Genomic DNA, 24,801 nt, shown 5'->3' with positions numbered 1-24,801 from the left:
AACTTAAGAAGGCACTCTATTTACAATTTTAGATGACAACTTTATTTAGAAAGAGAAGGCAAGGGAGTTGTACTGTAGTCATTTTGTGCTCATTTGGTGCAACTTTAATGCATCATTTCTGTCAAATTACCTCACACTAATATAGGTCTCATCATTCGCATTAAGTTACTCTCCCATATTTAGCGTCTATCCATTTAAGAATATGCACATTGTACCAAACACAACAAAACGTGCAACAGTGAATAATCTCTATCATCAGGTGCCTCTAGAACAGGTGATTTCATCATTCAATACTTCACTAGTGAGGAATACATCTGCCCTTCCATCTCTCTCAAATAATCCCCTGTATATTCAAGAAAATCTGTTCAGACTAATATTGTCCTTATACACTAACGTCATATTACCAGGCACACCAAAGTCAGCATTAAGAGTAATTACATGTACAAAGAGACAACTAAAGTGCAAGAGCCTCTGGGATATATACTTTTTATTTATGTTACTGCAGAAGGTGATTACTGAAAGATTTTTTCTGCATGAAGATGAATAAAATGTTTTCATTAAGCTTCAGATGCTGCCCACTGCATTGCTTTTAAATAAAAATGCTCAATCTCTATACAGACAACAGCAAAGTAGTAAGCAAACTTAAAACACATTCCTTTAATATATCAAAATGTTTCCAAGGCAACATTATTAAAATTATACCACAGTTCCCAGTAACATCAAGCTTCATAAAGGAGGTGGTAGGGAAGCTTTATCCAGTTAAAGTTTAAGTGCTCTTCTTCTCTTCACCCAGTAAGTTCACTGTTGCTTTCTTGGCTGTAGAAAAATAAAAGTTAAAACTTAGCAGTGTCTTACAGACTTAAGCAGCTTATTTGCTGTAAGTAATAAGTGACAGAATAAGGAAACATGAAGAACATTATTTAAGATACCTGTTCAAGAATAATGATTCAGAAAGGGTCATGCCACAAAACTTCCAAGAGTAGTTGAGAAAGGCAGATCGTTTAAATACTCATAAGAACACTTCTTAAGTTGGTAAAAAGAAATCAGACTTCATATATTATTTGGGGAAAAATAGATTTAAGGTGATTTGAGGTATCTTATAAACATTTTTCCTTTCAAATGAAATTTAAGTAAAGTTTTACTTCAGCTAATTAATAAATTTCCTTTTCTCGTTCACGAAATTACCACCAGACATTTTGGAGTATACAGGCCCAGTTTCGAATGGAAGGCAACGAAAGCAAACATTAAGCAACTCCCGGCTGTGATAGAATTAGGATGTTATTCAATCAAATATGAATCTAAGAAATTTCTTCAACAGTTGTCTCAGAATCCTTTGATTTCCAAAGGAATTAAAATTACAAAGTCTTATAGACAGGAAACCTCCACTTCAAACGCTGCTGTTTGCTTGAGTTGAAGGATTTGCTTTACTAGACAACTGTCAATTCTTCTGTACTGCCAGGTACTGGGGATGATGGTATTTTAGGATATACAAAAAAATATATATATATATATATACACTGAAACAATAACTATATTTATGGAAAATACCTTGTGAGGATGTTCAGACCTGTCTCTAGAGAGAATTTTGATAGGATATGTATGTTGAGAAGACACACAAACTTCCACATTTGGAAAAAAAAATGCAAGCTGTTTCTTGCATTCATACAGTTTGTGCTTATTCTACCATAACTGTACTCCCAAAAAGTAAAATTCACTGTAGTCTTCTTTTCTTGACAGCTTCATCCAATCTAACTTCTCCATTAAAATTTACATAATAATCTTGTTTTTTCTCCCCCCAAACTGATTAATATTACCTTTAATATTAGAGCTGCAATTCCCCCGTCCCCCCCCCAAACTGATTAATATTACCTTTAATACTAGAGCTGCAAAGGTAAATTCTTCCTACTCGGTGTGATCATTGAATGGTCTTTTCCTCACCTTCTTTAGCGATGGTATCTGCAGTCTCTGCAGCCTTGTCTTTCAAATCTTTAACAACATTGTCCAGCTGAGCTTCATGCTTCAGGAAGAAAGGCCGGATGATTCGATGGTAGAGAAACTCTGCTCCGTTAGACGGACTGGGAGCCATGCACCACAACAGAAAGCCACACTACAGGGAACAAGAACATCTGTGTAAATGGAAGAGATGAACAGCAGACAAGGAGCAGTGCGCCTTCCTAACTTTGCCACAGACTGAAGTGTATTTAAAATGTTACATCATCGCCTTCGTTTCGTATGGTCACAGTCAAATAAGTATGTGTATCGTTACAGTTTTGTGCCGTAAATCTTGATATTGGAATACCTTCTTGCATACTGATAGGATAAAGGCAGCAGGCTGTAGCAGTAAAGCTCATCTGGTAAAAAGTGTACGAAGACTGCATGTATTTTTTCTTTTTTCTAAGGTAGTATTACAAAAGCTGACTAGACAAAACAGTCTCTGGCTACTTCTGAACTATACGGCACAGGCATGACTGAAGGTCTAGTCCCTCAGTCCCTCCGATCCAGCTGAAACACATCCCTATCCACTCTGCTTCCTCACCTTGGCCATGCAGCGGGGGAAAAAATGGGTCTGTGTGCATTGCAGTGACACAATGAGAAGACATGGACAAGCTACACATCGCACACAGATAGGGTAATGCTTTAGGATAGCACAGTTTAGGTATAGCTTTTATACCACAATCTGCTCTCTGGAAAAAAGAAATCACCACCCCAGTGTGTGGAGTAATATTTCTGCATCTTAAAAGGGGGACTGTAAAGACAGCTGTTACGTATGTTACAAATACCTGTCTTCACCACTGAAGCACCTTTATTTGGCCTCAGTTCCACTGTCATATTCATTAGAAAGATGGCTATGCAAAACAAGATGAAAACATTTAAAGGACAAGAAGTGCCACAACTATATTTGCTTGAGCACTGAAAGTATCTATAAAATGATATTTCAGCAATAAAACTGCAACAAAAAAGGCAAATTTTCTCAGCAATAGAACAATTCTTTCCAGACACAAGGAGAGTAATATTATTCGGTGTCAAAAGCCTCTCGAAAAAAATACAAACAGAACATCTCTTCACAGAAAACCACCTTTTCTTGAAAGACAAAACAAAACCACCCCAGCCTTGGCCAAAATGGGCATTTAAATGAAAATGATAATGCCGCTTTTCAATAATGTTGGCAAATAGGACTTATTTAAGTATTTTATATCTCAAAAGTTTTCTGGTTTTCACAGCAGTATCTCCAGCAGTCAAAGAAGTAGTGCACCTAAGTTTCAATGCATGCACTATGGCTTCTGAAAGTCATTTGAAAAATACAAGCAATTTCTTATTTATTCATGAGGTTTCCAGTACGCTGCATAGCACAAAAGCATTTCCTATAAATCAGTTCAATTACAGCATCCTTTCAGAGTACCACTGTGCCTACCTAGGCATTTTTGTCTCCTCTCCTTCCACTTACGCTTTTGATTTCCCACTGGAAAAATGCAAAGACGAAACCACACCCAGATATTTGTTTTGCTATCACAATCTTGTAAATAACAATTTGGCCACTACACAGTCATTGAAGTCATGACGGGTTATTTTAAAAGAAAGATTCTGATTTAACAAAAAGAAAAAAATAGAACCCTATTTGAATCATGAAAACTACATAGTGCTCTTCAGACTAGCCTTCCAAATATTTCAGTGTCTTCCCTCTGTCCTTCTTGGATAATGGATGTTGGGATTGACTTTTGGTAGGTTCTGCTCTCCAGCTCTTTTGGCTCTGTCTTTAATGCAATATACACCACAAAAAAACACATCAGTTGAAATAAACATCTTTAACCTATTGTTTCTGGAGAGACTGCAACTCCTTTTTCCTTGAAGGCACATTTTCCTTCTCCCGGCCCTGTAGAAAGCTACTGATGATATATTTGGTGTGGAAGAGAATTTCTTTTCAAAAAGGAACCCTGATTCCAGGGGATAATAACTGCAATGCACAGAAACTTTTGCCAAAGGCAGTTTACCATCCTTTTAGGCAAGCTCTAAGCTTTTATCTTTGAACTAGATAATAAAGGCAGGAAGTGCTGCAATACCTATTTTCAAAAGCTCCTATTATTTGGAATTTAATATAACATAAAGAATAAATAATAGCATCTTATATTGCATCTTTCACTAAAAGCTGAGAGTTATTCCATTTCCTTTAAAGAATAACTGGCCAATTAATAACAGCTATTTTACTTGTCTCAGTTGACACAGATGTTACATAGTTCTCCTTTGTTTTAGGAAATCCCTCACCTCTAAGTCCAACTTCCTTTGAAACAAAAGAAACTGAAATTTCCGTTTTCTTGCCTAGGAATAAAATTAGTCATATCGATTTTTACAGCTTTGCCCCAGTCTAGTGAAGAAAAAAAAATAAATATTTTACAGTTATAGATTTATTCTCAAACACCAATGACTATTGAAATGTATTGAAAAATGGTTATATACCTTTCCAAGAGGACACATACCAGATCTGGAAATCTCAGTCTTTTCAAAGCTTGAGAATGTCAGACTGCTAACTTAGTTTATTTTTCCCTTGTCTCTTGTGAGGCTGAAGTAACAAAAACTATTAACGTAAAGTGGTTTGTAAAAAAAAGGTATACAAAGCATAGAGTGATTAAAGCGTTAACTGGAAAAAAAAATCACTGTATTCTTTGTGACTCTCCAGTCCAGCCATAGGAGGGAATGAAATTCATAATTGCACAGAGTGCAAAGGAGAGATCTCTGTCCTGAAGCATAGTCAGACTGCCACATTTGGCACATTACTACACTCACAGTGAAAACTCCTCCTACTTCATTTGACTTAATGCTTTGTAGAAGCAGTTTTCATAATACAGCCAATGTCATGTGTCTGACTGGAATTCTGTTCAGAAAGAGGATTTTATTATTTCATCAGGGAATTGCTAGTAAAGTCTGGAATCTCCTTGCTCCCAGTAATACTTTTAGGACAACCTCTACTACTTTCAATGGCCATAGTATTTTAATATCAGAACAACAAAAAGATCTTTAAATAATTAACAGAAGTATCAGAAAATAAACAGGTCTCATACACATGAAATTATGAGTTGCAAATGTGTCCTGTGTTTTAGATAAAGAAGTTGATTAATAAAAAATAGGCATTACAAAAAAAAAAGGCAGAACAACCACAAAACCCAAAAGAACTCAAAAGTTTTCTGCTAGCGAACCAAAGTGTATGAAAGTGTGGTAACACATATCAAAAGAATTCTTGAATATGCCTTTCACCCACATATGAAAACTCCTAGTATGCTTGAAATGTCGGGGTCACAGAGGCTAGGCCCTGGACTTAGGAAAGTATGTGAGCAACTATGATCAGAGTCTCAGCCCTGCATGTTGAGGCATACAGGAATAATAAGTAGCTAAAACTCTGTTCAGACTGGACACTACAAGCTCTATCAAAAGAATATAAATATGCAAATTTAGCTTATTTATAAAACAAAAGCAAATTTGAAATTTGTATGTATGACTTATCTGGGCTTCTGTTTCATAAGATCATAAGAGACATAAAGACATCACGAACAGCACTACAAGAGGTTTTAGTTGCAGTAGACTGAAAATTAGAAGCTGCCAGCTTCCTCCTTTTCCCCACATTGAATATTTTCCATCCTCCCACCCAGTTAGCAGTGCTTTCTGATTCTTGGCCAACACCTTCCGTCTGCCTTCGTATCACAAAAGTATATCTCTCCTACCCACTGCTGACAGTAAATACTTGACTTGCATGTGCCTTTAGCAGTTATCATTGAAAGTTGCACATTTATTGTAATTGCTTCCTTCAGTTCTGCTTGCTTTTGCTGAACTGAGATAAGTATCTTACGTTTTTTGCCACTGCTACATGTAAATGTGGTATTTCTGATACAGGAGTATCACAGCCATCTGTTTGTTTCTTATTTGCTAGGTCAGCCTGAATTGCAATTGAATGCTCTTTAGAAAGAGTGCTATGCTGGCATGGAGAAATCATTGCCATGTTTTTACCACCAAGAAGTTAGAAAAGAAGCTCTGAAAACATTCCGTATGAATTCAGAACTGGAGACAATAGGTAAAGCTGTAACACTGCTCATCTGTAAGGTGAAGTTGGAGATGTGAAATAACTGTGTAAGAACAGATTCTTCCAGTGCCATAAGCAATCCTTTTGGATCCTATTTTCAGGTCAGCTGAACTTGCATTTTCATTGCTATTTGGCTTGATCTTAATATATTAAAATGGTAAATCTTTCATTTATGTGTAGACCATAGTAAACTTCAAAATTAGCTTACTCTTTAAAACTTAAAAAGCAAACACATTAGCCTTAAAATAGTAAAAGAACTTTTCATTTTTGACTAAGGGGTAAAAAAGGGGGGAAGAGAGAATTAACTCTGTGAGACAGGCCTGATTTTTTTTTTTTAGGTTTGAAGCAGCAGTTCAAATGTGTGAGGGTGTTTTAGGGAGCTGGGGAATTAAATGTCTAAATGACTGTATGATTGGTGTCAGCTGAATATTCAAAAGGAAGAATGCAGAAGTAATGAATGTAACTGTAAAAGTAAAGAATGTAATTGAATCGTCTAAGTTCATTTTGTCTTTAAAATGCAGTGTTTCCTGGAAAAAACTATTTGGCAACATCAGACCTTACCGTTAAAACTGTAAATGCCCCTACCACAACAGCTGACAATCAAATCCTTTCAAGTACTTTGCAAAGGCTAAGCCAGGCTTACAAAGGTAGGAAAAAGAAGCAAGAGAACAGCAAGAGAACACAGAAGTTCTCTAGCTACAGTTCTGTAAGCTAAAGAAATAACTGTCCAACAAGCTTCTACCCAAAAGCATACATGTTAATTGACTACCTCACAGAATAATTTAATGTTTGGAAGTTGACTGACAATACTGTCATACCGTATTTGACAAATGAAGATTGGAACACATCAAACAAATCATTGTCTGTAGTCAAACCCCACTACTAAATACACGTCAGCAACAAGCTCTTCTGATACTTTCCACTTCCTTTCAGGAAACTATATTTTACGAAAAATGAAGATTGTATGATTGAAACTATTTCTCATGTTGTAATTTCCTTCTTCGCTCCCAATAGCACAGAAGTTAATACTTCCTTTTGATGCCTTTGCAATTTAACTCTCCACTTCTACTAAAGCACTTGAAGCAGAAATGAAGCCACTCTAGATTTTACCAAGTGCTCTCATCTTGCCCAAATTTGCACCGCAGGCCACCTGTCTTCCCACTGGTTATCTCCATAGTCTCTTCTTTCCTAAAAAATAGCAGATCTTTCCCTGTTACCCACCACAACTTTCCCACTTGCCTTACAAAAACATCAGCTGTAAACAGATCACTTTCATAGAGCAAAATTAGTGTAACCAGCGTCTAAAAATAAGGTGTGACCCACGCACGACTCCAGAGGAGTCTGTTGACATCTATTCATTCTTGAAGACATTAAAGCAGTTATATCAAAGGTCTCATTTTAAGAAAAGGGGGTGAGTAAACTAAAATACCTTTAGCATGTAGTAGAAAGGGAACCAGGACAGGAAGATATCGGAGAAGAATTCTGCTATGCTGAAAACACCATACACAACCCAGTAAGTCAGCCACTGTGTGTCATCATCTTTGTTGGGACTTTCAATGGCCTTGATCCTGTAAGGAAAAAAAAAAAGCAAGGTAAGTAGATCAATAGCACTAGAGTCATCTATAATGGTGAAGTTTTTACATCTCAGGTTTATTGCTACGTGTGAATTCTCATAATTCAATTTCTCTATATCATCTACAGAAAAGACTTAAATGTTATCCATCACATGGACAGCGTGCCCAAGATCTCTGGATAGCAAAGCTTTTACCTAAACATATGACTTCAAAAAGAAGTGGCACCTGAGCTACTTCTAGCTCTGTGACTGCAAGAGAAACATGAACATCACCACCTACCAGGTGTGGGACAGGAAGAGAGGGGATCATCTTTGGCCAGTTCAGGATACGTTGAGGTATTCCTGACCAGAATACCATTGGACACAAAGGAGTACATGATCCACCTAACAGTCAACCTGAGTGCACCCAGCCCTGTGCTGTACATATTCCCTGGGTGTAGGATAACCCTCCCCAGCTAATGGTAACAAGGAAGCCTGCAGGCAGCTCCCACTCAGCACCAGCAATGACACCAACTATCTGCCCTCACCGGTATCTAAAAGGGACCAGAATGAGGTAACCCTGCCCAGGATTTTGAAGTGAATATCAAATATCTTTATTCATAATGTACGTGAGCTAAGTTCCTTTCTGAAAAGGCAGACTGTATGATTTGCTGTAACTGCTGGGAAGCACTTGGTCTACAGCAGCAGAGGCCGTATAAAGTAACCTCCCCCAAACACACACAGTGAGGACTACGTATCTGCATCCCCAACTGCTTTGCTCTTTAAATCCACTCCTGCAGAACTCACAAATCATGATGTAGGTTACAATATTAAGAACAGTGGAGAAACCTCAAGTAAAGTCTTGGGCTTTCCGCTTAATTATTAACTGGCTTTAAATCTCCAACTGCCAAGGGCATGCAAGTTCATACAGTTTTAAAAATAGGGGGTTGAAAGAAAGATGCATGCATGTTTTCTTTAGTACAAGAAATGAAGTGGAGACTCTGGATCTTGCTCAGTTCTCGATTAGCACTATAAGAAGTTTTAGAAGGAAATGCCAGCGACCATAAGCCTGATAATATGAAGATTAAGAATATTAAAAAGCATTTGTCCTCTCCACTCATGCCATTGGATTAAAATTTGTATATTTGGTTTTAATTCTCTTATAATTTATTCCCTTAATATCAACTATACTGTTGCTGATGCAAGATCTGTGGGATAAGTCAAAGGTGTAAAATTTTCTTTTAGACAGTAAGGAAGATTTTGAGATTTAGGGAGATTTACAAAACAGAAGGCACAAGGAGATGGCTATCTGTGAGCAGATTTCCCGGTTTGTGAACTGACAAGCCCTTCAGACTGTGTCACTTCCTAGCTCTGTAAGTTAAAATAAAAAAATCAACCATGTGACATGCTTTATGTTTCAGCAGAAGCACTGATAAACCCACCACACACTGAGAGATTTGGTGCAGCTACTGGATTGAATTACTTTGAGATGCAATAAGAGGATTTGACAATTAATTTATGCATCATCTGCACTAGTTTGCAGCTGGCCAGGGAGGTCCTTTGACGGGGACAGGAGCAGCCCTTGCCCTTCCCCACTACGCACGGTAAGGGGCTGTAATTCAGGTGCTGCATCAGCACAGCTGGAAAAGCAGGTTTTCTGCAGGTGGACTGCTGGAGGTCTGCTTGCTGCTTTTCCTGACAACACAGCGTCAGGAAACGCTGCCCAGGCAGCCTTCCCAATGGCATGCCAGCCTCCGGTGCCCCGGCATGTTCAGTACACCTGCACCTCTCAGTTATTGCAGTACCACAGGCTGAGGGTCCACTGAGAAAATACACTGGAGGTCAGGGGGATGGCTCCTGATGCGGGCTGTTTTCACGGTGTGGAACTACCTACTGAAGGAAAGAAAAGCAAAATCAACTAGCAGGGAAGTCAGAGTGCTGAACAAAGGGGTAAACGGAGGAGGGAAAGGAACATATGGCACCTTCTCACGGTTAAGTAAAACCTGCTGGGCATTAATTTTTCCAGTTACACTGGCAAGTTCTCCATTACTGACATATTGGGGAAGGCTTATCTTACCACAAAAAAACATGCTAGCTTGGTATTTGCGAGAGAACACTTGGCAGTGGAACTGCTAACAGTCTTGCTGTTTTCCACTCATCGTCTGAAGCTGTTGACAGATTTAGGGGGAGGCTGTTTAACTTTTGTTAGCATTATTAAAAATCATCCTAATGATGATGAAAATCAGTTTTCACTAAAAAATGTAGAACCTCCAATTCTGTAGCAAAGGGCAGATGACACATCGCTGTGTCAATATGGCATGCTTTAGTATCTTCTCTCCTGTAAAAATGGTTGGCCTGGAAGAGCTCCAAAAATGGGTGTGCTCCACTTGGACATTCATCATCTGCTCCTGCAGTTCCTTAAGCTGATACCTTGCCTAGTCAAACCAGAAAACACAAATTGACTGTCCCCATCTGAACCCAAAAGAAAGATCCCAAATAACAAGCAAACACGAGTTTCAGACTCACTAAGTTAAGGAGACATGCATTTTTCTCTACCTGCTAGGTATTCGTTATTTCTAAAGTATTTCAGCTTTGCAGGGATACTTATGTAAGATTTGCATATGCTCCTATCTACAATATATTCACTCATCTAAAAAGCCCAAGAAATGGCAGCCTTTGCTCCAAAGTATTCATGATCTCACTTGTGAGTTCTGCTAGCACCTAGAAAGAAGCATTGCTGATCTGGGAAGTCTCAGTTTGACTGTAAAGCTGTGAATCCTCAAAACTTGAAGAAGTACCTTGAAGAAATAAATGTGAATTTTTATAATTATGAGGAACTACTCCTGAGAGCATTACAGAAAAACATTTCAAAACACTACCACCCCTCGCAAGGACATGACACTAAATTAATATAAAAAAAGAAATGTATCTTAAGGCCTTCTAATGATAATGAATGCTGATGACATAAAGAATGAGCCGCGACCACAATCCTGTCTTTAAGCTTAGGAATCACAGGACCACTAATTGTTGGCGGAGAAAGGCTGCCTGCTAGCCTTGCCAAGCAAAAATCTAGTTCTCATTTGATCTTGAGAACTCTTACTTTCACTGGAGCTTATGTGCTATACATGGCACCCCACAGCTTTCCCAGTCTTCCTTCCGGTGCAAGGTGGTGGGAAGACATCTAAAGAATAAGGATTCCACAGAGGAGTGTCTGAACAAGACACTTTCATGGTCAGACTGTCACGAGTAGTAGTACTGCAAGTTGTCATTCACTGGTGTGGTTTAGTCAGCTGACATGCAACACTAAATCCACATATGCTGTTTTCTTGCACGCTGTAGAAAACAGCACAGCTACACTTCCCTCAGGTCTGATGCCTGGTCCAGGTATCATGGGACAAACTCATGGGGCTGACACCTACCACACCAAAGATGATAACAACCAGCACCATCAGCTCAGAGGCAAGAACAAAAACTGCACCTGTTAGGAGGACGCCAGAATAATACCATTTAGTAGAAGGGAAGAAAGGAAAGAATGGAAATAGCAGAGCCATCAGTGACTCACCATTTTAACTGAAGTAAAGGAAAGGCAAGTATCTGATGAGCATTCTGCTTCATAACTGGAAATACGTCCTTGAGCTGAGAGTGCCAGTGCAAGTCCATAGAATAACATGTCCCTACCTAATAAAAGGACAACAGATAACCACATCCTCTGCTACTTACACACAATTTCAAAAGTAAGTCACAGAAAATATTTCTTAGTCAAGAACATGCAAGTACAATAAGTTATGTAGAGTATCTGAAGTGGTTTTTGTGTGTTTATAACTACACTCGTTTCAGCTGGAGAATTTCACCTTAATTGCACTGCACTTCAATAATTTATTCTGTAATTTATTACCTATTATCCTGCTATAATGTTCTGCACAACTAACTTTAGGAGATATATGTCCTACTTCAAGCCAAGGGCATTTTATTTTTCTTCATGTTAAATCATGACTCAGTCAGTGTGATACTCAAAATTCAATCTCCATCAGTAAGTGAAAACATACAGATCACACGATGCTGGCAGTACAGCCAACTTTAGGACGGCCTTCTTGTAATCCGTACACTGCACGAACAAGTCAATCAGTCTCAGTAGCATGTAACATTAAAGTCTCATAATGAAGGAAGAAGCATCCAAAGCCCATGCTTTCAAATTTACAAATGAATAAAAAAATAAAAATGGTAGTTTCATATCTTTTTTGTCTAATAATGATATGACTAAATTTCATGTTAGTTATGTGGAACAATCACACATCACAAAGGATTTTATTTGGTGCTTATATGCTAATTACAGAGGACTTTAATTATAGCCCCAAATAACTACTTACAGAATTTACACATGCAGGAGGAAGGAGCAGCCACTATGAACAGCTTCCAGTAGACTGGATGGCAAACATCACAGCCCAGTTTTTTTAAAAACAGGTATCTCTCCAGTACTGAGTATGACCTGCCATGAGCCAGCGTTGCAACTTGTGCAGACATATGGGGAGTGCACTGAAAGTGTCGTTTTTATCCACCCCTGTTCCCTGATAACCCGTCTAGCTGGTGATGCCAATGGGGATGAGATGAGGCTGCCGTGCTCTCCAGCAGCCCAGGGTTCACAGCGGCTGTGCAGCTACAGTCTCTGGACCATAGGTCAGTTTTGACTGCTTCTGTCATACAATCAGTCCAACTGGGCCACGTCTAGCATTAATTGGATTAAGTCTAACATCAGTGATTTGCCAAGTTCAGTTATTTCACTTAGAGCACCTGTCTCATTTTGACAAATGCCAGCTCCTTTCCAGGAAGAGGTTGTTACTCACCCCTGAATTATCTCCAGCATAGTAAATCATTGTTACAGTTAATTCATACATACAGTATTCATAGAATAAGCCTATTATAATTTTACCAGGAGATATAGGGTTTTTTTTTTTGAGCTGAGTCCAGCTAGTAAGATGTGGAAGCCAGAAATTAAGAGAGAAAGAAATTCCAAAATTTATTACCTCGTGTCACTCAAAACTCTGCAGTTTACAAGGTGTACCTGATGACTCTTGTACAAATAAAGTTACAAGTTTAAGACAAAAGACAGACTACAGTATAAGAAATCTTTAGTGCATCGCAAACCATGTACCCGTCAACACATGTATTTCATAACCACACTGCATTGCTTAAACTAAACCCAGCCCCCGTGCTGTAGTTACAGAGGAGAGAAGCCATTCTGTGCATCCTTCCCTCAGTTTTCTAATCAGAGCTATACTGAATGAGTAGGCTGGCAAACATTGTGACTCCATTGCTAGGTTAACTTAAAAAAAACTTCAGAGAAATAAAAATTCCTTATATTTCTAAAGCTTATATTTACCAGTCTGTCTCAGCTCCTTACAGCAGTTTGCAGAGATTCAAAACCAATTTACTTTTAGCTATCTAGACACCTCTGTGGGATCAACACTCCACTGTAACACAAGACTTCCTAAGCTCAGTGACTCCCTGCCATCCTCATTTCAGACCCCCCTTGGCAGGTTGCCTCTGAAACTTCTGGCATCACTGCAGTGAAGCCAGTACCTGTGTCAGTACCTGCTTTATCATTTTTTCTTCTCCATTTTCATCCATCAGCTAAAAGCCTTCCATCTTCCATACTTCTTCCTCCATACCATCTCTACTAGTAGAGTAATACATTTGCAGATACTGAAAACATATCCCTGCCAAATACTCTGCAGCAGTTATGTAAGTGCAGGCCTACCATCGCCCCTCTCCTAATTCTGTGTATCCAGAAGATGGCAGCAGGCAACCTCATGAAGTATAGGAAAGGTATTTGTTGTCCACGAAAAGACAGATATAATTAGGAGGCAACACACCAAATGGAGGCAAAACAACATGACAGCGGTACAAAGCGTTCTACCTTCATTTCTTCAAAGAGAAGTGGAGACAGAGGCAAAAAAGCGGAGCAGAGGCCGCTCTCCCCACCCATGAGGAGAGTTCTACAGCTTATGTTAAATAAGCATAAGGCTAGGTTCCTCAAAAAAAAAAAAAAAAAAAAGAGGCAGCAGTTCTGTCATTTCATTACTCTGTTTATTCCTGTCCCACTCTCCTCTGGAGCAAGTATTTGTAGGGCCACGTGATGGATCAGTTCCCCACTTCCGACCTGGGCTAAAACCAGCTCCCCACACACACTCCCACACCCACAGGCTCTTTTTGGCTGGGATTAACATAGATCAGTGCCTCAATCCAGGCTGTCAAACCATTACGCTGCTGCTCGTCCCACCCCGCAGGCCAGGTGATGCAGGTGGAGCTGCGCAGCAGGAGCTCCAGCAGACTCCCCCGCTGTGCTCTAGAAGATGTCCACGTACCCTCTCTGGAAGAAGGATTTGCTCCACTGCCAGCCTTAACACAGGCAAGAGAAGTCACTGCAGGCTTTAGCAGAGCTCCCATGTGCATGAATCCTCAGAATAAGCTTTACCAGCCTTACTACTGGCTGTGCTTGTCCGCATGAGCAGTTAGACCAGTATCAACACTCCGTCTCCTACAGCCTAAAAGGCCCTGTTTCAGTAACCTCCAATTTCCCTTTTTATTACAGGAGTCTTTCAGGTTGTCTTTCCTCAAGGTTATGACAAGGAAGACAATGACTGTGTGGCCAGGGAGCTTACGAAAAAGCCAAATCCTACCTGCAAAATACAGACATGCTGCATTTCCACCAGAAGATACCACTGGCTGGCAATCTGCAGTGCTGCTGGCACCTTCTGTACTTGTGACAGACAATTTTGTTTGAGGACAAATGTATTTCATATTCTTTGATTGTCTCTCCACAGCTGTTACTTTTTAGCGTATAGGCACAGAGATCAAAAAGAGTTGTTGTTACCCTGAGGAGAAGAAGTCATCCTCTACTATATGTTTACAACAATACAGAAAGAATAAAAATTACATTTCCTTGTCAACATATAGTGCACTGTGGAGACTGTATTTTACGCATAATTTTGTTACAGCTCTAAAATTGCTTTTCTGTTCTGTTTACCATGATATTGGCCAATGAATTACAGGGGGGCCTTAAATTACCTAAATGTGCAATTAAGCACAAAATGGTGCAACATTTTCAGACTTGATTCTCAAAGCAACTGGAGTTTCGGATGGAAAAATCTTGCTGTTGTAAGGTGATCACTGTGCAAGTACTTTTTAAATTAGAAAGCAAGTTACACAGATCCTAGGGTTTTAATTACTGAAAGTAATTTTAAAAATTGATTCATCAGGGAGTAGGAAAGGGATTCGAGTTTCAGACTTAGAGGAATAGCTTCTGGGTTCAGGTCTCTGCAAATCCTCCAGATTCCTTTCTGAGTGCAGTGCCAGCTACTTAACTGTGTATAACATTCTGTCATTTCTTTTTCAAAATTTTTAAGTTTTAACTAATGTTCACAGATCCTCACATGAGAGATTGCATTTTTCTTCTTATGAGCTGAAGACAGCTTCATTAACCTCGTCCAAAAATCGTGTATTTTGCTCACTGTATACTCACTGACAAGTAGGCTGCTGTCCTTTTGGGATAGCAAGGTGTGACCAACTCCCCTCCAACAGTCTCAGAGCTGTGGGGAATGCCTTTTACAGCATAACTAGAACACATGACTGCAACAACAGAGGCAAACAAGAACAGCAACTAACAATAATCCACATTTTTTTAATCCGTTTGACTCCACCTTCTTCGACACTTAGGATCAGCAATGTTACACATTAAATTTCAGAAGCATTGTGACTCAGCAGGCGAAAGCATAGTTTAAGAAAGTATTTTAGCAAACCCAGTGGTGTAATCCTAACTATCCCACTAACAACTGCATTCCTAACATCAGCTAAGTTGCTAGAGATTACTGCACTAAAGAGAATTAGTGCATGCAATAGTGTATTTCTAGACTAAGAAAATGGTAAAATGCCTTCATTTATGTCTCACACACATCTGCATTCCCTTAAAATAGTGTCTATATAAGTTATAAACTAGTAACCTTCCAAGGAGTTTAATTTGCATTGTGGACCCACCTGTGGAACAAAGGTCTTTAACTTTTTAACCTAAATTTAAAATGTGGAAGAAAAATTCCAATGTATCTACATTTGTTGTAATGTTAGAGTCACTCTTGCATCTAACAACTTGCCATCTCTAGAAATCAAAGCACGCCATTTCCCTACTTAACAGATACACAGCTTTTGTTTTAAACACAGCACTCTAAAATCTGAAAGACAAAAAAAACAAGCATGTTTCAGATGAACTGACTTGGCAGAACATACGCCAAAAAATATACACCTTTTAAAGTTTGAAACTCCATGGAAAGAGTGTCATCTGAGAAAGTGGACAGCTTAAGTGTAGTCAGATTTGGAAACTTTCTGCTTAACTTTACTCTGAGCACTGCAGATCTCATTAGATACATCAGTTCTCTCAAAACAGTTTTATAAAGCAACAGCACAACATTGCTTGTGAATGTAAATATACCATGTAGAATTTTCCATTAAGTAAAAAGTAAGCATTCTTCTCAAAATTTGTTATGAGAAAGCAAATTTACTGTCCTAGCTCTCATGAAATACACAATTTTACATTTTTAAGCATCTTTGACCAAAAAAAGCACCATTCCTATTTCAGTGGTATGGAACATGCAAAGAAACCAGGAGACAGGCTCAGGTTCACGACGATACTTAAGTAAGACTTGAATTGCATGTTTACACCTCTTTGCAATCAGAATAGATTGTTTACTGTTTCTAAAGTGCCTCAAGAAGCACTTAAATAGTAAAAACAGCTAAACTGAAGTAACAGCATAAAATTAGCCAAAGCAGAAGGAGGAATGATTGTACTGTATTGCTCTTCTCCCCTGAAGACACCAGTAATAAGTTCAGACATTTTACTGCCCAGAGCTATTTTCATCTTAGCCATGCTTAAACCAAACATGACAGCACTTCTGAAATTTCAGTAAATCCTTTGCACGCGTTTCTGAGTCATCAGGGGCTCCCTTCCTGCTTGCACTCTCTAATTTGTCTGAGGCAGCTAACTACCATGGACTATGGGTGGGGCTGTGCTTAAACAGGCTAGATCTGGAAAATTTAGAAAAGCAGTGAGATACTGGCAACATTACTAAGTACTGGCCGGACTCACCCCTTCCATCTACTAGACTGAGTATCGCCTTGTGCAGTTAAAGCTCACTGAATGCATAAAAGGTTGTTGCTATCATCTGTGTTGAACTTCAAATGCTGGCCTACTGCAAACACAAAAGCCTGCAAATGAGTAGTAGATTTCAACTTAAAAATAATTACTTTTTTTAATCACAGAGCACCGCACAGGATTTGAGGGAATAACGCCAGGGTTTTATGACTAACTTTAACCCAGATTGTCTGATGTTCTGGGCGATAGCCAAATAAGCTCTCCTTGGAAAACTACTGCTTAATTTTGCGTATGTTAAGAGCCTTGTGGGTGTTGACATGGCATAGAAGACTTGGATTTGAGGAAGCATGGAATCATAGCACGGTTTGGGTTGGAAGGGACCTTCAAGACCACCCAGTTCCAACCCCCCTGCCACGGGCAGGACACCTCCCACCAGACCAGATTCCTCAAAGAAGAGCCAAGAAGACTGTGTGTGACAAATTATCGTGCATGGCTGCTTTGTGCACAAACACAACACGGACTTGCACAAAGCCAAGCCAAAGATGAACATTAAAGGGGGGGAAGGAGAAGGGAAGAAGCCGTGCCCACCTGAAACCACCTTGTGCCTTGGCCAGTGCTGGCAGCATGGGGACATGGTGGGCACACCCCACCAGCCCAGTCTCACTGGTGGCTACAGCCCTCAGCACCACGCCAGGAAAATTCACATCTGCTGCACAGTGCACACTGCCACAGAGCAAAGAGAATGGTGCTAAGGAAAGAAAATAAACTACAGAACTACACAAGGCACGGTGGGCAGCTGTGAAACTGCCAAGGCTTTGCCTGTGAGCAGACTGAACTCTGAGTGGAGCACCTCTGGGCTGTTTTTTGTTTTTTTTCAAATACACTTTCTTTCAGGCAAGCAAAGAGATGATCGGTAACTACTGTGACCAAGGTAATCCAAAACTAAAATCCTAACAGAAGAGAGCTGGAACATGCCTAGCAGGTCTCTCATCAGTAGTAGCCTGTTGGCTGTTTTAAGCAGCCATAAGAACAGGAGATGATCTCTATTGCAGAACACACCCATCCCACCACTTAATTCTACCACCAGTCTTTTCTACTGAATACTTAGTTATTTCTCATTTTAAACTATTCAGACAATCATATCACAAAAACGACACACTGATCTACATCACAACAGAGGACAGTAAGTTAACTGGGGAAAGACAGTCTGTGTTTTCTCTTTCAGTACTCTTCTGATCTTATTCACATGTGGACCCATTGCTGACATGCTTGTGTGAACATCAAATTAATTCCCTCTGTTATACATTCTGTTGATGGCTGTGTTCTCTGACCTCTTCCAGGAGGCACAGCTTTAACAGATGTACAGTTTACGTGGCAAGGTTTTAGCAGCAGGGTGCTGCAGGGGTGGCCTCTGTGAGCAGAGCCCAGCAGCTGCCCCATGTCAGAGCAGAGCCAGCTCCAGCTGCTCCAAAAGGGACCCACTACTGGCCAGAGAGCAACAATGTTTGGGCCTCTGGAAGAGCAGAGTTAAGGAAGGGAAAAAAAAACCTGCTGGGCAACAGCAGCTGGGAGAGAGGAGTGAGAGATTGTGAGAGAAGCAGCCCTGTAGCCCCCCAGGTCAGTGCAGCAGGAGGTGCTCCAGGCACACAGCAGCAGTTCCCCTGCGGCCTGTGGAGAGGCCCCTGGTGGAGCAGGCTGTCCCCTTGCAGCCCATGGGTCCCACATGGAGCAGATCTCCACGCTGCAGCCCGTGGACAAGCCCCTGGTGGAGCAGGTGGATGTGGCCTGGAGGAGGCTGCGGCCCATGGAGAGCCCCCGCAGGAGCAGGCCCCGGGCCGGAGCTGCAGCCCGTGGACAGGAGCCCACGCAGGAGCAGGGGGTCTGGGGGGAGCTGCCGCCCACCCGTGGGGGACCCGTGCTGGAGCAGTTTGCTCCTGGGGGATGGATGGACCCTGTGCTACGGAGCCATGTGGGAGCTGTTCTTGAAGAGCTGCTGCCTGTGGGCAGCCCCCTCAGGCTCAGTTCGGGAAGGATGGCATCCCGTGGGGGGGACCCCACGTGGAACAGGTGCACAGCATGAGGAGGAAGGAGCAGCACAGACAAAGCGCTGTGGATGACCACAACACCCATTCCCTGTGCTGCTCAGGGGTGCAGGATGAGGTAGCAGAGTCAGGAGCGAAGTTGAACCTGCAAAGAAGGTGGTGTTGAGGGAAGGTGTTCTTATTTTTTTATTTCTCACTATCCTACTTTGTTACTAATAAGCAATAAATTAATCTTCCCCAAGTCAAGCCTGTTTTGTCCACTCAGCAATTACTATCACGATCTCCTTGTCCTCAGCTCAACCCTTGAATGTTTCCATTGTATTTTCTCACGTCTTGCAGAGGAAGGTAGGTGAGAGAGCAGTGTAGCACCCACCTGGTGACCAGACAGGGTTAAACCACCACAGCACACTTGAGGGTGTTCTCAACCAATGAAAAAAGCTGAAATCTGTTTTCTACCCAATGCTAGGAAGCAAGTCTCACTAGTACTGACATTTCATATAGGGGGCTCTTCAGTTGTCTTTTCAAAAAGGAACAGACTAAAGAGAAGTGAGGACAACCACACTGGCTGCAGCTCGTTGTGCTTTAGGCCCACTAGCAGAAGGAACAGGACTCAACAGCACCCCAACTACAGTACGGGATCAAAGCTGTGGAAAGGAAACTGGAATCACTCTAGTAACTCAGCTGTAGCTTTCCATGGCTCAGCCCTACATTAAGATATCTACCCTTAGGTAGATAAGGAGCATGGCATGGTAGTGCCAGGACTAAAAGAAACCCATACAGTGGAAGACAGGCAATGTCTTTCAAGTAAAACCAAACAGGTTTTAGGTTTGGTTAGGCAGCCCATGCATAGCAGCAGACTGAAATCCATCTCAGGAGAAAGCACACATATCCTGGCCTGTTGCTCCCCGGCTGATCCCATAACCACGTACAGACTTGCAAGGGCAACTGTGCCTGTCCTGAGTTCACATGCCTTCCCCAAAAAGGGGAAATGGAACGGGACCATGAAAATGCATGCTAGCGTATTCCTTCCCACATCTTCTCTGCACTCTTGCTGGGCTGCTGGCTCTGTGGGCAGAACATTGTACAGGCGAAAATGCAAAGCAACATCTCTGCACTTGGGAAGGGAGGTAAGGGCACCCATCTTGTCAGCATGCTACTTCACAGGCTAACACCTCTCCACAGGATGCCACTAAGAAGTGTATGCCCCTGGCATACTGCACACTGTGCTATATAAGTGAGATTATCATCTCAGATTATAATTTTATCCTAAAAATGTTTCCACGTTAAAAAGATACACAAAGGGAAAGCATTAAGTGAGCATGAATCAGAAAAGCCAGAATTGGCACTGTATTCATGTGCATGGTATTCATGCTTTTTTTTGTTTGTTCACATATTTTAATTAAGATTTGTAGTCAAGGACAATGGCCAATGCACCCATTACAAAAACAGACAAAAAAAACTCACAGTACTAACACTGATGAGGTAAATTTTCAAGCTACGGTACACTTAAAACTACCTGCACACAGAAGGGTAGACACTCTACAAAAAGATAAAATAATTTTTCCAGATTTGTACAAAAAAAAAAACACGGGAAGAAAGAAAACCCACACTATTTGTATTTGATTTGCTACTGTCTTGCCTCCACAGCTTTAAGAGCTCTATTATCTGTTTATTCATCCCAACTGCATACAGGCAGATTTAAAATCTGATCTCAAACAAGCGTAAGACTTTAAGTAGCCTTTCACAAAGTAATTATAAAAATTTAATAGTGGCCTAACTCAGGCACAAAATAGTACATAAATGTATTTCCTATTCAACTATTTAAAGGTTTTACAGTATTTAAACATTTCCATTTTCAGATTTTAACTTAAAAAAATCAATTATAAATTGCCTTATAAAAAATAAGGCTTGTATTCCCCCCAAGTTGTTCTCAACCTATTATCTCCTAAATTAGTGCACACCAGTAACACTATTTAGAAAAGCACTGCTTAGTTTCAAGCATCATAACCATAAGGCATTTCAAAATACGGGTTTAATCTCATATGAGTCTAAAACTAAGTTGATCTCCCACACTCGGAAAACAAGAGAAGGAGCAAGCAAAGCAACGTATTTTTAATTACCCAGAAGCTAATTGCCAGATAACACATTTTTAAAAGCCGCTGACTGTATTTAAGCAGTTACATAAGAGGCAAGCACTGTGTTTCAACAACATAACATTAAAGCTGGGAAGGACTTCCATTTTATGAACACAGTATGCTACACAGAAGGTTTTGTTTAGTAAACCTCGAAAGTGTTTTGCAACCTACTGACGTCTTACCTAATGGGAAAACCATTTTGTTCTAGTAATTTGACAGTATAATGCCAATGAAAGGATACCAGCTACTTTTATAAACAGAACATCCACAAGGGCTTTCCTGAACTGTCCTTTGAAAGACAAAATAATTTTTAAGACTATAACTCTCAAGAGGAGCTCCAAAGCCTACCTCTCCATCTTCTCCTCTGCTAGGCTGTTTTGCAGAAAGCATTGCTCCTTAATGCGGCTTCCTCTGTGCATGGTGCTTTGCATTAAACACATGCTGACACCGCACCGCTGCCCTCCTGCGTACCTGGGAGCTCACTCTGCTAAAAACAGCGGTGTGAGCTTTAGCCAGTGCCACCACAGCAGCAGATTCTCTCCCCCGCTAGGAGCAGCAGCTAAGGCATAGCGACCCAGCCTACCTCCGGAGATGGCACAGCCAGGAAGCCAAGGAGGAAACATACCGCACTGTGGGTGCAGATTTTCAAGCATGAAGGCTGCTCAGCACCTGCCAGCCCATGACACAACACCTGCCAGGCGGGCACAGTATTGTTCTTGAGGCAACACCCGGCGGCCCAGCAGCAAGCAGGTGGGAAAGAGCAGCCACATTTCGGAGCACAGTCCTCGAGGACCGCCAGGGCTGAGACCCTGCCACCGGGTACCTCCCCGGCGTAACGGGGACAGCCGTCGCGGCGCCCTCCTCGCATCCCCCGCTCCCCCCGACACTCACGACACGTATGCAGGGTATCCGAAACCGATGATGTTGCAGAGCAGCGAGGCACCGTATCCGATCACCAGGTACACGGCCACCGCCCCGAGGAGAGCTGCGGAGAGACAAGAGGAAGGGGGGGGGGGGGGGGGGAAGGCAACGTTACCGGCGGCGGGGGCAGCCCGCGGGGCGCCGCGGCAGCGCGGCCCGGGCGGGCGCTCACCTGCGGCGCTGAAGGGGTACATGGCGCAGCGGAGGGGCGAGGCGCTGCCCCGGCGGCTTCCCGAGGGGGGCGGCCCGGGGGAAGAGGCGGAGGAGCGGGACAGGGCGCGGCCGCAGCCGCCGCTAAGCCGCCCTCTCGCCGCCGGCCGGCGAGGCGGCCCCCCCCCAGTCCCCGAGCGCCGCGGGACGTGCCGGCGGCAGGCGGTCGGCGCTCACCGATGGCGATGTAGGAGCGGTCGATGCCGGTCTTGCTCTCGATGCGCTCGAGCGCGGCGGTCATGCAGTTCTTCTCGTGCAGGAACCGGTCGAAGCGCTGCCTCATGGCCGCCGTCATGGTGAGGGTGCCCGCTCCTCAGCCCGACGCAGCCGCGGGCGTGTGGCCGACGAGGGACTGGCTCAGCGTCTGGCACCACCCGCACACGGCCGCGACGGGGCCAGGAGGAGGAGGCACGGCGACCAGGCCGGGCGCCACGCCACCGCCCGGCCCTGCCCTCCCCGCGGGGAGGCGGGGCGCCATCTTACACTGCCCCTCCCTCGGCGCCCCTCAGCGTCGCAAAATGGAGGGCGCGGGGCACCCGGCTCACCCGGAGTCCCGATATCGGCTCCTGGGTGGGGTGTTCGGGGTTTACACGCGAGTTGTGAATCTGCTGCGAAAATAAACTCGGGGAGCACTAGGGCCCGCACCGCAGTTGTCCTGCATGGCTGGTACCAGTCATGGAAAATCGCGTGAGGAAATCTGACCAAAAGGTTAAAAACTGTGGTGTGCGTTGTGAGTGACTGCAGGTGTTACGGGACGAGTAAAAGTCACTGAACTTCCCGGTGGGAACCGAAATGATGTTGAAGGGCTGAGAAAATGTGGTTCCGCTGCTCCCCAAAAGCTATGTGGCTACGTGGAACTCTGTGGCTCATAGCTGTAACCATACCCGAGGATTTATGGTGTGCATAATCTTACCAACTAAATTTAATTTATTGGGTATGACATCGTCTTGGAAACTTCCTTAGCTGTGCTGACTCGTCCCAGCAACCCATCTGCATCTGACTCAGCATTACAGCTAGTAACATACACTCCTTATGCCTTCAAATCTGCATTACACGTAGGCATGCTGGAACACTAATTTGCCTTAGTTTTTTCTTTTCTCCTCTATTCACCTGAGAAAAATTCAATGTAAATTGCACATTATCCTTTTATGCTGTCTTTGTTCTGGGGAAATGCCTCTTGCATGGAATTAAAAACATTTTTTCTTACTGTTAAGATAGAGTTTCTTCTTTCAGGCAGCTGTCATTAAAGGCAGGAATGAGGAGAAATGGAGAATAATCATGGGATCAGAGAATGGTTAAAGTTGGTTGGGACATCTAGAGATAATCTGGTCCAGCTGCCTGCTCAAGCAGGGACACTTAGAGTATTGCTCAAGACCATGTCTAGGGGGCTTTTGAAGAACTCCAAGGAGGGAGACTCTGCAACCTGTGCCAATGCTCCAACAACCACACTCCACAAAAGTGTTTCCTGATGTACACAGGGAGTCAGTCTCCTGTGCTCCAGTTTGTACCTAGTGCCTCTTGTCCTGGTACTGGGCACCACTGAAATGAACCTGCATCCACTGTCCTTGAACTCCTTTCAGGTATTTATACACATTGATGAGATCCCCCCTGAGCCTCCTCTTCTCCAGGCTGAACAGTCACAGCTCTCACAGCCTCTCTTCACAGGAGAGGTGCTTCTGTCCCTTCATCGTCTTGGTAGCCATCCATTGGACTCTTAATAGTATGTTCAAGTCTCTCTTATACTTGCGGCCTCACCAATGCTGAATACAGTGGAAGGATAACCTCTCTTGACATGCTGACAATACTTCACCTGATGCAGCCAAGAATACCATTAGTTGTCTTAGCAACAAAGGCACATTGCTGACTCATGTTCAACTTTGTGTCCATCCGGACTCCAAGGTCCTTTTCTGAAAAACTGTTTTACAGCTAGGTGACTCACAGCATGTCTTCGTATCTGGGGTTGTTCCTTTCCAGTTGCAGGAGTCCACACTTCCTGTTGAACTTTATGACATTCTTTTTAGCCCACCTCTCCAGCCTGTCAAGGTCCTTCTGGATGGCAGCACAGCCCTATGCTGAGTCTGCCACTCCCCTGAGTTTCATGTCATTTGCAAATCTACTGAGGGTGTGCTCTACCTCATCATCCAGACTGTTAATGAAACTGTTAAACAAAACTGGACCCAGTATTGACCCCTGGGATACTGCACTCATTCCTGGACTCCAAGTAGACTTTGTGCTGCTGACAGCTATCATTTGGTCTGGCTGTTCTGCCAGTTTTTAATCCATCTCACTGTCTGTTCAACCAGGCCATACTTCAGCAGCTTCTATAGGAGGATCTTATGGGGGACTCCCTGTAATCTTGACCCAACAGCTCTCTGCCTGCCCCTCATCCATCCCCAGACAGAGCTCCATGTGCTCCAGCTGCTCGTTGACATCAAGCATGATGCCCCCTTCATAGCTCCCCTGCCTGTCCTTCCCAAAGACACTTATTGACATGCCAGCAGTCGAGTCATGGGAGCCATCCCACCACATCTCCTTGATGCTGATAAGATCACAGCCCTGGAAGCGTATGCACACCTCTAACTTCTCTTGTTTATTCCCCACACAGGCACTTCAGAGGGGTACCCCAGCACATTGTGTTACTAGAAGGTGTTTGATAATAATAATAATAATGCCTTAATAATAATACCTCCATAATAATGCCTTGTAGGCATTTCCTTGCTAGCCTGCAAGTGCTG

General features: G+C 42.5%; 1 protein-coding gene across 2 annotated transcripts; it reads right to left on the bottom strand.

Annotated features, from left to right (window-relative positions):
- Positions 1-19: 19 nt before the first annotated feature.
- On the bottom strand, positions 20-22,546 carry REEP5 (receptor accessory protein 5). Of its 2 annotated transcripts, none has more exons than XM_083818771.1 (5): positions 22,244-22,546; positions 21,827-21,920; positions 7,497-7,635; positions 1,939-2,107; positions 20-816 (listed from the first exon to the last, which is right to left on the bottom strand). In XM_083818771.1, exons 1-5 carry the CDS (start codon positions 22,359-22,361, stop codon positions 767-769), a joined length of 570 nt encoding a protein of 189 aa, XP_083674897.1. In that variant the 5' UTR covers positions 22,362-22,546; the 3' UTR covers positions 20-766. The 2 variants fall into 2 exon arrangements, with proteins under 2 accessions (XP_083674897.1, XP_083674898.1); XM_083818772.1 differs by having other exon boundaries at positions 1,870-2,107; positions 22,244-22,529.
- Positions 22,547-24,801: the final 2,255 nt, after the last annotated feature.

This window comes from Anser anser, assembly GCF_964211835.1.
Source record: "Anser anser genome assembly, chromosome: Z".
Taxonomy (NCBI): domain Eukaryota; kingdom Metazoa; phylum Chordata; class Aves; order Anseriformes; family Anatidae; genus Anser; species Anser anser.
The sequence above is the reverse complement of the archived record's forward strand: the minus strand, read 5'-3'. Positions and strand labels throughout refer to the sequence as shown.

Excerpts from the sequence above, each read along its gene's own strand:
- REEP5 (XM_083818771.1), bottom strand. The coding sequence starts at position 22,361 with ATGACGGCGGCCATGAGGCAGCGCTTCGACCGGTTCCTGCACGAGAAG. Across the intron at positions 2,108-7,496 it reads CTTTCTACTACATGCTAAAG|TGTGGCTTTCTGTTGTGGTG; the intron begins GTATTTTAGTTT and ends TGTTCCCTGTAG. Across the intron at positions 817-1,938 it reads AGATACCATCGCTAAAGAAG|CCAAGAAAGCAACAGTGAAC; the intron begins GTGAGGAAAAGA and ends ATTTTTCTACAG.